The sequence below is a fragment of the Marmota marmota genome, unplaced genomic scaffold (assembly GCF_001458135.2).
Source record: "Marmota marmota marmota unplaced genomic scaffold, marMar, whole genome shotgun sequence".
Lineage (NCBI taxonomy): Eukaryota > Metazoa > Chordata > Mammalia > Rodentia > Sciuridae > Marmota > Marmota marmota.
In genome coordinates, this window is record NW_025999949.1 from 23,087,549 (window position 1) to 23,101,397 (window position 13,849).

General features: G+C 36.4%; 1 protein-coding gene across 7 annotated transcripts in view; it reads left to right on the forward strand.

Moving 5' to 3' along the window:
* Window positions 1-13,849, forward strand: part of Nsmce2 (NSE2 (MMS21) homolog, SMC5-SMC6 complex SUMO ligase) — a 224,494-nt gene that overhangs the window by 103,599 nt on the left and 107,046 nt on the right. Inside the window, exon 5 of one of the 7 annotated variants that reach the window (XM_048802112.1) lies at window positions 8,925-13,523. The exons of the other annotated variants lie outside the window; for them this stretch is intronic. Coding sequence (XP_048658069.1) covers window positions 8,925-8,944 — 20 coding nt within the window. The 3' untranslated portion in view covers window positions 8,945-13,523. Of the gene's footprint in view, window positions 1-8,924; window positions 13,524-13,849 lie in introns of those variants that run through there. 7 annotated transcript variants of the gene reach the window in all.

The following is a 13,849-nucleotide window of genomic DNA, read 5'->3' on the forward strand; positions in this document are numbered from 1 at the left end:
AGCACCAATGCTAAGTGATGAAGATTACAAATTTCATATTATGTGTTTTTTAACACTTTTAAAAAACAATCACAATGTTATTCATTCTTTTGTATCTGATATTTCTTAACACTTTCTAAATGTTGGCCGCTTGACCAGATCCTGAGCATTGACTGTATATGAGACTGTGTAAGAATTCTGTTTGATATCTGTAGACCAAAGTTTTATTATTTTTTCTAGGTACTTGCAGTATTTTATTTCCTTGTAGCTAGATTATCAGAGAATTGTGATTCTTAATATAAAACCAGATAAAACCCACAACCTACAATCCACTTACGTTACTTTCGTGGTAAAAACTTTTAAAGGAACTGCATATTTGCTGTTTGGGGTCTGAGGAGGTGGAAGACAGAAGGAGATGGAAGAATTGCCTAAGTTTCATTTAGTGTTTTCAGTGTTCTAAAGCCTGGATATAAATGAAAGATGATATTTCTACTTAATTTATCTGGCTGGATTCCTGTGCCTAAAAGCTGCATATATACCATAAACACTATGAAGAAGCAACCATGGAAACACTTGTTTTCTTGTTGGGCTAAATTTACTCTGGATTGAATATTAACACAGTGCCTGGCAGTACTTTAAAAGCAAAAATAGCTTAAGCATGATTCACTCTTGAGTCATTTACTGCCGGTGCTGCTATACTGCCTAAAGCTTGACATTGAACAAGTTGGCAGCCTGTATTGCTACATTTTTTCTAGGAACTCTGAACACATTTCATTCTTATGAATTCGCTTGTGCAACGATATTAAATAGAGTAATATGTTTATTTTGTTTCAAAGTCAAATGAATATGAGAAATGGTGAAACTGAATTATTCTTGGATTTTCGGAAAAGTTAGATTCTCAGAATTCTGTGGTTTGAAGACTTACTTTGTTTTATAAAGAATCAATAAACTAACTATCATGGAAGGTTTATGTTAGATGCTTTGGCATTTTTTATTGAAAACACCACCACATCAACCTAAAATCATTGTTAAAAAGAGCTTAGTAGTACACCAAGTAGGATTCATTGATTTTCCGATGTTACCAGACAAGATAGATCATGCCGTTCAGAAAGTTCTGTTTCTTTCTTAGTGTGTTGAGGCATGCAGTGTGGCCTGCCTTATAGTTAATAAAATTTCTCTGTTAGTAAAGGTTATATAATGGGAAGTTCAATGGTTTTGAAAGGCAGACCAAATTCACCCACGGGAATCTATTGGCCCTTTAAACTGTTGCGTGCCTTTCCCTGAGTAAACCAGTGTGTCTGAGAAATAGTGAGTAGCTTGTTGGTTCACTGTGGGAAAACCTATGAAAGCTTAGTTGATTTCATCAGGGCAGAAGTCTGAAATGGCTGAGAATCTAAAACTGTATATATGAGGATGGTTTTTCCCTTGATGTTGCAATCTTTATTTTAGCATGTTTTTGTGTTTAGCTTTTGGAGTTGCCTAACAGTATAATTTCAATTGAGGTTTAGTTTTAGCTCTTTAATTTAAACTGTAAGAAACATTTTTTTGGGGGGAGGGGTGTTGTTTTTTAATTTAAAGGCACTATTACTTTGCTTTAGGATTTCCATGATTTGTATAGAGTTTTCCTGTACCAGTCTAAAACCAAAATGAGCCTAGCATAATTCTTGATATTATTTTGAAATTGTTTTACCATAAAATTCTTACATTAGAAGATGTAACTCTGTCAGAGAATTTCGACATAGTTGCATAAATTGTGTTTCATATTACAACTTGTTCTCCGCTTGACTTCATTGAAATTCATAAAAGGACTCTTTCAGAAGGATCTGGTGAGTTAACATCATTATTTAAAAAAGAAAAGAACTTACTCATAATGTATCCTGTGTTGCTAAGTTTTCAAAGTTAGCTATCTTAACCACACCCAAAACCCTTTCAGACGATTGAAATCTACTTATTCACTTATGCTGGCTTGGAGTTTTCTTCCTAATAAAGAAAAAGAGCTGAGATCAATATGAATTTTCCATTAGATAGATGATGATTACATGAAAAACTAACATTTGGAAATTGAGCTGATGACAATTCTTGAATGTCATATGCAGTTCCCTTTTGTGGTTAAAGAGATTCCTTAAAGGGCTTTCTGACTTTAGGCACCTTGGCTGCCAAAAATATCCATGAGGCACTTTTGGTATCCCAAAGGGGGTACCCTTACTCTGCTTTGGAGCTGGAGTAGGGAGTAGAGTACCAGTCCTACATTAGCATTTCCCCAAATGGCAGTCATGCTGATGTTCTGCTGCTACATTTTAAAAGCACATAAATTTTTTAGAATAACTTGAAAGGTTTGATTAACTAGGCCTTTTCAGCTTATAATCTAAAGGGTCTGATTTCAGTATAACCCAGTAGTTTCAGTTTTATCCAGTAGTTACTCTGTTATCACTGCAGATGTGTCTTACCCTTACAAATGTATTAAATAACGTACATCAAAGTCTACACAGAGGATCTAGCATCAAGGAGGCCCTCAATAAAAGCTCATTAAATCTACATTTATACAACACCTTATTCTGTGAAGTTTTATTTTTTTTCTTTCATTCGTTGTTACATTTATTTATGGACCTCTTACTACTTGCTAGAAACTGGGAGATTTAAGGCAAAAAATTAATAGCAATCCTTCAAGAAAAACATTCTTGACTTGGGAAGGCAGATGTGCAAATTAATAAACAAATTTACCCATGCTTTTTAAAAGTCTGGGTATACCTGTATCATTACCTTGCAGTAGTAAGAATTAATTTAATTTTGAATTTATGACTTATAATTGTATATATATATGAGATACCTGTGATGTTTTGATGGATTATATATATTGTGGAATGATTAGATCAAGCTAATTAGCATATCTCCTTAAATACTTTTTTAATGATGAGAATATCTAAAATCTACTCTGCAATTTTGAAATATACATTGTTACGAACGGTGGGCACCTAAGTGTGCAATATGTCACTAAAACTTATTCCTTCTAATTGAAAATCTATATTTTTTTAGATTATACCGTGAGAGCATGTAGTATTAGTCTCTGTGCCTGACATATTTCACTTATCATCATGTCCTCCAGGTTCTTCCATGTTGTTACAAATGAAAAACCACCTTCTTAAAAGCTGAATAGTATATTCCATTCTGTATATATGTCATATTTTATCCATTCATCCACTGACAGACATTTAGGTTGTTTTCATATCTTGTTTACCGTGAGCAATGCTGCATGCACAAGGCCAGACATACTGACTTCAGTTCCTTTGGATATATATACAAGAAGTGGGATTGCTGGTTTATATAGTAATACTATTTTGAGTTTTTTTGAAGAAACCCCCAATTGTTTTCCATAATGGCTATACTAACTGATAATCACACTATCAGAGCACAAGGGTACTGTTTCTCCAGGTCTTCTCCAATACTTATTCTTTCTGTCTTTTTGAAAGTAGTCAATATAATTGGAGTGAGACAATGTCTCATTCTGGTTTTAGTTTGCATTAGAGTAGATGAGCATTTTTCATCTATTTGTTGGTCATTCCTGTGTCTTCTTTTGAGAAATACCTGTTCAGGTTCTTGAGGTTATGTGTTTTCTTACTGTTGAGTTGCTTGAGTTCCTTATATGTTTGGGATATTAGCCTATTATCAGATGCGTGGCTTACAAATAGTTTCTCCCAATTGTGGATTGTCTCTTAACACTTGTTTCCATTGCTGTTTAGAAGCTTTTTAGTTTAACCCAATCCTTTTTGCCTGTTTTTGCTTTTGTTACTTGGTGTCATATCCAGGAAAATATTGACAGGACTACAGTTGTTTTCTTTTTTGTAGTTTTACATTTTACATAAAAAAGTTTTCCATACTTTTTTTTTTAAACTATTACAAGATACTGCTTATTGATTGGGTTTCTTGAGGAAAAGAAAGGAACTCTTAGCAGTAGGAGAAAATGGAAAGTCAATGCACCAGTAATAGTGTGATCTCTTTTTAGGATATTGAGTTTTTAAAAATTAGTGATTATTTTGGGTACTTTTGCTACAGTCTGTGTTGCTAAAACAAAGTGGCTTCATCCAGGGGGCTAAAGCTGAGAGTGAATTACCGCATATGCAGCATCTCATTTTAGGCTATATGTCCTAATCCTTAAAATAAGCTGAGAACCTGATGTCCTTACACATTTCCTCAGATGCTAAAATCAGCTCTTAAATCAGTGTTGGGTTCCGCCATTAGAGGCACAGTGAGGCAGTGCCAGAAGGCAAATTAGCTAACAGTGACAGTGACAGCCCAAGGCAGGTCTCCCTTCAGCTTGCAGCTCTCTTAGATCTGTAACAACCTTCCTGTCCCTTTGACACTTTTCACCTCAAACCCAGCCATACTTTTTTTTTCCAATCATTTTTGTATTGATATTATTATTTTTTTAAATACACAACAACAGTGGAATGCATTATAATCCTTATTACACATATAGAGCACAATTTTTCATATCTCTGTATATGATGTATGTTCACACCAATTTATGCCATTATACATGTACTTTTTTGCATTACAATCCTTAATACACATATATACCACAATTTTTCATATCTCTGTTTGTATATAAGGTATGTTGACACCCAATTCAAGTCTTCATACATGTACTTTGTATAATGATGACCATCACATTTCACCATCCTTGCTAGTCCCCTTCCTCCTCCCCTTCCCTTCCACCCCTCTTCCCTATCTAGAATTAATCTAATCTTCCCATGTTCTCCCTCCCTACCCCACTATGAGTCACTCCCCTTATATCAGGGGAAACATTCAGCATTTGTTTTTTTGGGATTGGCTAACTTCACTTAGCATTATCTTCTCCAACACCATCCATTTACTTGCAAATGCCATGATTTTTGTTCTTTTTTAATGCTGAGTAATATTCCATTGTGTATAAATACCACATTTTTTTTTTTATCCATTCATCCACTGAGGGACATCTGGGTTGGCTCCACAGTTTAGCTATTGTGAATTGTGCTGCTATAAACATTGATGTGGCTGTGTCCCTGTAGTATGCTATTTTTAAGTCCTTTGGGTATAGTTCGAGAAGAGGAATAGCTGGGTCAAATGGTGGTTCCATTCCCAGATTTTCAAGGAATCTCCATACTGCTTTCCAAATTGGCTGCACCAATTTGTAGTCCCACCAGCAATGTATGAATGTACCTTTTCCCCCACATCCTCACCAACACTTGTTGTTGTTTGTCTTCATAATAGCTGCCATTCTGACTGGAGTGAGATAATATTTTAGAGTAGTTTTGATTTGCATTTCTCTGATTGCTAGAGATGATGAGCATTATTTCATATATTTGTTGATTGATTGTATATCCTCTTCTGAGAAGTGTCTCTTCAGATCCTTGGCCCATTTATCGATTGGGTTATTTGTTTTTTTTGGTGCTTAACTTCTTGTGTTCTTTATATACCCTAGAGATTACTGCTCTATCTGATGTGTGAGGGGTAAAAATTTGCTCCCAGGATGTAGGCTCTCCGTATACTTTTAACAGTCAACACTACTCAGTAGTCATTCAGAGCCCTGAAGCTCTTGTTCCATTCTTGGTTTTGTCCTGAGAGCTGCAAAACAGGTGGAAGGAGTGATAATCACCAGCTCACACTGTTCTCAGTCCTGCAGATGGCTGATACCACTGAGAAGGTTCAGGGTCTGAGGGAGAGAGAACCAAGCAGCTCCTTTGATAGATACCTTGTGCCTTAGAATGCATTTGTTTTATTTGATAAGGGACTCATTGGGCTGGGGTTGAGGCTAACATGTGCAAGGCACTGGGTTCGATTCTCAGCACCACATATAAATAAGTAAATAAAATATACCAAACAAAAATAAGTCCCTAATAAAAATATTTTTATTAATTTATTAAATATTTTTTATTTAATAACTAATAAAAATATTTTTTAAAAAATAAGGGACTCGTTTTTTTAATTTAATAAGGGACTTATTTTTGTTGGTATATTTTACAAGAAAATGTTTTAACATAGGAGCAAATTACACCTCTGAGTAAAGCTGTCTGCAAGGACATTTTAAGTGTTACTTCAGGGAGTGTGGCTCTTGGCAGTTGTGGACAAATCATTGTACTGTTTGATAAGGTATAAAATAACACATTTTAACAGGAGAGTGAACACATTTCCAGATACTTGTGAGTTAGTGTTTTCTGATTTTTCAAGTAATAATTTCCAAAAAGTGGGTTGTTAATAGACCTTTTAACTTATTAGTGTATCTTGAGTCTCTGAAATTGCTCTCATTTAGTATCCACAAATGTATCAAATGTTTGACTCAATTTAGCCATCATATCTATCTGCAAAAATAAAAAAATTAAAAATGCATATAATTTTCTTCAAAAAACAAAACCAAAATCCAGCATTTTGTTTCAAGCTTATTCTTGGCACATTTCATTGACACCCTGGGACTCTAGATGATGCACTCTGGAAACGATGCATTCCTACCCCATAGCTTCAGCTAAAGATTCTTGTGGCCCACTTGTGTGGATTTACTTTTAAACATGTCCAATCCTGGCATTTTAAAATAATATTTTAGAAATTCACCAGAAAAAGAAGGTAACCATATGATTATCAGATAAAAAATCCTAATCATGGAATATTTGTGTGGGTGGCTTGTAAAGGAAGACTGTGTATGGTTTATAGTTGAAGATCTGCAGACAAGGACAGTGATGGCCAAGGACAGAAAGTAGAGAGATGTGCAGCTGCTCTCCCTGTGCTATGCCCCCTCCTGTCTGCACTAGGAGTCAGTCTAGATAGAGCTCATGGGTGAGGCTGTGGTCTCCATTTCCGGCATTGGGAGCCACTCTAGAGTGTTTCCCGAGGCTTTCACTCTCTGACTTCTGCAGGAAGGAATGCACTTGTCCCAGAGGGAGTGGCAATGGACCTGACTCTTGAGAATAGAACGTGATTTTGATAATGAAGGCGGAGTGGGAGGGACAAAGAAGCAGGGAAGTAGACACAAGTGAGGGGTAATTTTGGGAGAGGGAATGGAGGGGAAGAACTGGCTCTCTTTCCTTACTCCTCCCTGTTTGGCAGTCTGGTTATTTCTGCTTTCTCCCTTAGTTTCCTCTTTTCTCTGCCTGTTTGATGACATTGCCCTCCAAACTGGTTCTCTCCTTTCTCTTCCTCATCTTGTATGTCCTCCCTAACCCTTGTTTTTGCTATCCCCTCCCCAGTCTTCCTTTAGCCATCCCGCTGCTTTGCAGAGGCCTCCACCAGTGACTGCCACATCACAGCCATGACTGGTGCAGACTGCAGTATCTGAGGTCATTCGGTCTGTTTTAGAATCAGCCTTTACTACCCAACAAGCTTAACCAGACTTTGCAAGTTCCCTTCAATTCAGAATGAACTCTGCCTTTGCCGGTCCATCCTCAGAATGGGGGAACAGTCCCTAGATACATGAACCACTGAGAGGGTGGGGGTCTCCAGATCTGTGAGGAGGAGAGGGCCTCCAATGTCCCTGCCATTGTGATGGGGATTTTATAAATGGTGTCTTGTGTCAGTCTTTTGATCAGCCATGAATGAGTGTGGACCCTGCCCCTGACTGTAGGTTGGCTGCTTGCAGCTCAGAGAGAGCAAGTCACACAGCTGAGGAGGGGCTGAGCTGATGGGATGCCAGCTGGGTCCCTCCGCCTCCAAAGCTGCTGCTCTGCTTTCTACCAAATAATGAGTCACATGTTTACTTACTCTCCTTTCTGTTTAGAACTAAGGACAACTTTTTATTAATGTCTTTGTTTAAGACACAGCTTTAACTCTTAGTTTTTAATTATGTTGGATTAAATGTATTAAAATTAATATTAAAAATCAAGAGGCCTTTTGTTTTGCTCTTAAACTCTTTTTTGTGTTTGCAAATCTCGTTAAGCTTTAATTAGAAATTCTATATGCCCAGTCTTTTTTAAAAACATATTTTTAGTTGTAGATGGACACAATACCTTTATTTTGTTTGTTTAATTTTTTTATGTGGTGCTGGGGATCAAACCCAGTGCCTCACATGTGCTAGGCATGCACTCTACCACTGAGCCACAACCCCTGCTCATGCCCAGTCTTTTTAAAGTCACTTTTCTAACTATAAAAATGTGTATATTACAGAAGAGTCAGCTAATAAAGAGGGCAAAATAAAAATTGTCTGTCATCCTATTACATAGAAATAACTTCCTAGTAAATTCTTATATATTTCCTTAGTCTTTGTTTCTAGAAAATATATATTTGCAAAGTTGGGTTTAGTTTAGTGTTCAGATTATTTCACTCAGTATCATATTAGTTCGTTAAATATTTAAAAACACCATTTTAAGTTGATCCCTAATATCACATTTTATGTATGCACCACCATTGATTTATTCCCGTTTGAATCATTGCCCCCTATTAGTAGTATAGTCACTGGTAGTCTATTAGTGTGTAACAATTGATATCATTAAATTTTAAGCCAGTTTGACAGTTTAAAAACATTATCTTGTTCTATGCATTGTTTTTAATCTTAAGTATTAACATTGCACAGTTTTAGGTCATTTATTATTTTATGTTTGATAAAGATTAAATGATCAATCCCCAGCACCAAAAAAAAAAAAAAAAAAAAATCTGCTACTGTTTGGGGCTGGGGATGTGGCTCAAGCGGTAGCGCGCTCGCCTGGCATGCGTGCGGCCCGGGTTCGATCCTCAGCACCACATACAAACAAAGATGTTGTGTCCGCCGAAAACTAAAAAATAAATATTAAAAAAAAGATTCAATGAATTATGGTACATTTTTCTGATAGCCATTCTTTTCGAAGAGTTATTTCAAAAGTAGAAAAAAGTGCTTGATGTTTTGGTAAAAAATAAATAAATAAAACAAAAAACAAAACTATTCCTTTCGAAGGTGTTTTGATATATTTATTTATTCAATCAGCAGACATTTCTTAAATCCCTTTCAGTACAAGGTGTTAATTGCTGAAAATAAAAAGAAGAAAAGCAAGCCTTCTGCCTGGGAGGAACTTACAGTTCACTGCAGGTAACATCTATATAAATAAGTAAAAATATAACCCAGAAGTACTAAAATAAAGCTGCATGCAGCATGCTGGGCAAACACAGAGGCAATGTAATGAATTCTGGTCACAGAATGAAGAGAAGACTTCCTGGAAGAGTTGACATTTGAGCTGGTCCTGGGTTGTTTCACTGGAGAAGGCAGCAAGGGCATTTAAGGTTGAGGGGTAGTGTAATCAGAGCCCAAGGGGACTGAGAGCATGTGTTATGTTTGAGGAAAGCAAATGTTCCAGAGGGGTTGGTGTGTAACATGATGGATCGTGCGGGCGAGTGTAGTGTGCAGGAACAAGGCTGAGTGCATCCAGAGCAAGTGAGCCTAGAACAGGCATTGGAGCATGTGCCACCTCCATGCTCAGTTTCCTGTCACACATCTCGGTTTGTTCAGTTCTCCTACAGTCTTGTGAACTGTCCATACCCCATTCACAAGTAGAATAGAAGCTCAGGAAACCCAAAAGATTTCCCCAGATAATGTGTACAAGAGGCAGGCCAAAACAACCCAAAGCTTGAATTCCATGCTTGCTTTCCACTATTCCAGGTTGAGATAAGATTCTAGAAAACCCTGGGAACTGTCAAGGTTTTTGGACTATTTTTTATATATTTCTGTTTGTTTTTTGACAAGTGCTGTTATTTGACTTGTGAAAATGCCTCTAGTGGCAGAGTGAAGAATGAGTTGGAAAAAGATGCTACAGGAAGGAAGACAGAATAGATTGCCACAGAAATGCAAGCAGGACATGGAGAACCTGATCTAGGCAGTTGCAGTGGAAGTGGAAAGGAGAGGAGAGATGAAAGAGACTCAGGAAATGTAAGCTCTGAGCCTACTGGGGCACACAGTATTGGGAAGCTGTGCATTAGTATTCTCAGCCTTTTAAAAATCACAAACTCTTAAAGAGTATTTTTGAAGCATGTATCTAGTACAAGAGTTTTAATATTTTAGCTTCCTTTCCAGTGAATTTTCATGTGCATGCCATTTTAGAGACTAGAATCAATTCAATGTAATGAAGAGAGTTAGCAAGAGGAAAGTGTAGAAGAAAGAAAAGGAGAGTTTGGTTTGGGATATACTGAATTTTAAGATTTGAAAATACTTTATACAAAAGTTGGAAGTAGTATTAAGGATTTTAAGAAATAAAATTACCTCAGGCTTATGTTCTATATGAAGTTCAACTTTATTCTCAGTAGACTCCAGTAGTTTTATTTTTTTTCCCCCCAGTTCTACTTTCTCCATATGGATATTATGGATTAAAAATTCAGGAGACTCTGTTATTTTTAGCTACCTATGTTTAATTGTTTGAATGTTTTATCATTTGATTCTCAAAAAATAATAATAGATTTTTAATATTGTTATTCTTGGTGGTCTAATTTAAAATAGATCTGGCCCAGGGATATATGTAGCTCAGTAATGGAGTGCTTGCCTAAGGTGCACAAAGCTCTGAGTTTGGTCCTCAACACCACACAAAACAAAACAAAACAAAATGCTCCAGGTGGAAGCTCTTTTGAAGACCTTATAGAATGTATTACATTGACCTGTTCATACTTCTCCAGAACTGTCAGAATTATCAAGCCTAAGTGTGTCTTCCAGGCAAAGAGCTTTATCCAAACATCAGAAAGTCTTTACTAATGGCTGATGGTTTCCAATAATTTTCTTAAAAATATAATTCTCCTTTCCTGCTGGCCAATTCTCCATTACTGAGTTAATACCTGTAAATTAGAATCCTTTCAATTTTATAAGGCACTTCAGTTATATAATTAAAGGTGCAAATCCTGATTAGTGTTTTAGTTGGTTCAGTTTAGTTTGATTTTAATTAAGGAGATTACTTTTTAAATCATCCACCAACCAAATTTTTTATCATTGATATTCAAAGCATGTTTCCCCTTGAGGAAGTGTGAGTGGGAAGCAGCTGTAGTTTTCTGTGTTGTGAAATCCTACTAGCTTTCTTCCTTTAGTCTATTTTCTGTTCATTATCAGTATCAGTCTCCTCAATGGATCTTTATTGAATATCCTCTAAGTAGTAGTCCTGTTACAGGCTTCTAGATGCTGATGTGGGAACTACCTTTTTTATAGTGAACAGATAAAAGGTGCAAAGGAAGTTACCAGTCCAGGTCAGGTTCACAAATAAATTGTTAGTGCAAAAGGACAAAATAGGTTTGCAAAACAAGCACCTAAAGGGGGAAAAAAAAAATCCAAGTGGATGGTTTCCAGGATCTTGCCCCTGTCTTTCTTGGACAGCAGGGGGCAGCAGCACAAGATACTTGTTCAAGCAAAGGGATCAGGGTTATCTGGCTCCTTACTAAGCTCTGTATACAGTAGATGAGCTGCCTTGGATCAACAGTAAAATTTTGAGACTTCAAAATAGAAAATTAAGATAGTGAATAAAATCATAAGTTGGTAGTTGATTAAAAATTACAGTATCTGATTTTATATTTAATGTTTTATCTTGGTCTTTTACTTTTTTAAGGCTTTATTTTATAAAATTTTTGAGAGGACAAATACTTAGACCTATTAACCATAGAATAAACTTTATCATGTCAGGATGGAGGCATTAATTATATAGTGTAAAAAGAAAATATGTTTATAGTTGTTTTGTAGGTAGTCAAAGGATGATTTAATCTACAGGAAGTACTGTGCCCATAATAAAGACTCAGTAAATGTGAATGGCTGCTGACATTCTTTAAGACAATGACTTACTTCTCTGCTTGCTAGTGAGTTCACAGTCTATTGCTGCTATGGATTTGGCCAGTGTAAAATAGAACAATATATTGCAAGAGCAAAGTGATTAAAGCATCTGAACATCTTTGTTCTAGTTCTGCCACTTTAAGGTTGATAAGTCATCAGAGACCAGTTCCTTTGAAAAGCCTTTCATCCCTGCCTGGAACAGAGTTTGTTTCCCTGTGTGTCCCCTCAGTACTCTGCTCATGCTCATCACAGTGCTTTTTTACTCTGCAAGTCATTACCTACTACAGATAAAGAAATGTATGTAAGCAGTTGTGACTAGCATTTCATGAAAAAAGGAAGAGTACTGAATAGGGCATATTAGCAGAGACCAGTGTGTGTCATAAAGGAATAGTGTTTCACAAAACATTTGTTTCACTTAAACACATATTTTTATATATTGGGGTGTAATGTAATTGTATTTTTATAGCAGGTCACGATAAAAGAAATTTTGAAAAAAACTTTATTGTAGCACAGGTCACATCAGATCATGGTTTGTCACATTATAAATGAGTTCCCTTTATTATACTCTGCACCTCTTAGTAGGAGGAACCACATTTCTTTCTAACACCTAGGACAGATCTGCCTAGGACACAGTAGCTGTTCAGTAAAGTGGAATGAATGACCGAATGATATGAAGATCATTTAATTCCTCTGAACCAACCTTTCTTTTTCACAGATTTGAATGTCACCATTGTATTGGTACTATGAGGGTTAGCTGAGATCAGGGACAGGAACCTCCTGCTCTGTGCAGTGCTCTGTGTGCAATGCACATAATCAGGATTATTGTCTGGCATGATTTTTGTTATTGTTGAGCAAATAAGCCTCAGGATTTCTGAAAATCTTAGTGTTTTAAGGATGATACATTTATTTCAGGCTATTACTAGTACTGTGATATTTCTTTTTAGGTATGGAGTTAGAAGGTAACCTTGACATATTATATTATGGAAGATTTCAAGTGTATACAAAATAGGCAAGATGGAGTGTGGATGTCTGTGTGCTCCCCCCAGCTTCAACTGTCAGCCACTCATGGCCAATTTGGTTTCATCTACATCCTCTCTGACCTCCTCTTTCTCATATTATTATTATTATTAAAGCAAAGAGATTTCTTCTTCCCCTACAACCTCACACTCCATTCAAGAACTGTAGGTAAAAGCATTCTTAATGTTCTTTTAAAAACTTAGTCATAAGTACTAGAAAGGATAGCTTAGTACTTTAGAGTAAAGGACTGTTGTGTGAATGAGTTATTCTCTGACAGGAACTAGCAGGTAAATGAGATTTTATTTCTCAAGATTTTCATGTGATGGTGACCAACTACATTGCAAAAGAATGGTCACATTCCAGAGCCATAACCAGTTCTGGAGGCTTAGTTATGCAATCCCCAGCCCTGTCATCTACCAGGATGTGACCTTTTGGAAAAGGAAGGGGTCTGCATGTGGCAGGTCTCGATTTTTGTGTTCCGTCATGTGATCACCTACAGACCTTTTGACTTCTGGGAATTCTATAATATTGTAATAAGCCCTGCTTTAAGATTCCATCCTAGGGTTGTAGAGTGCATCTTGCAAGTCAGAATCTACTTATAAGCAAAGAATTTTAAAAGCACAGGAAATCAGAACCACTTGGGGAATTAATAATTATTATTATTTTTAGTTTTCATAATTTTACAATTCTGGCTCTCATATGGTACAAACACCCCCAAAAAATAACACTAAAGATGTTTAACACTATCGGTTATTTTTATTTATGTAGACTTTTTCTTCCTTCAAGTCTTATGGAGTTTTTATTTTTTTTATTTTTTTTTTATTTTTTTTTTTTATTTATTTATTTTTTTTTAATTTTTTATTGTGGGTTGTTCAAAACATTACAAATTTCTTGACATATCATATTCCACACTTTGATTCAAGTGGGTTATGAACTCCCACCTTCACCCCATACACAGATTGCAGAATCACATCAGTTACACATCCATTGATTTACAAATTGCCATCCTAGTGCCTGTTGTGCTCCTCTGCCTTTCCCATCCTCCACCCTCCCCCCTCCCCACCTCTCCCCTCCCCTCCCCTCCTCTCTCTCTACCTCCTCCACTGTATAACCCTGAGGGTCTCCTTC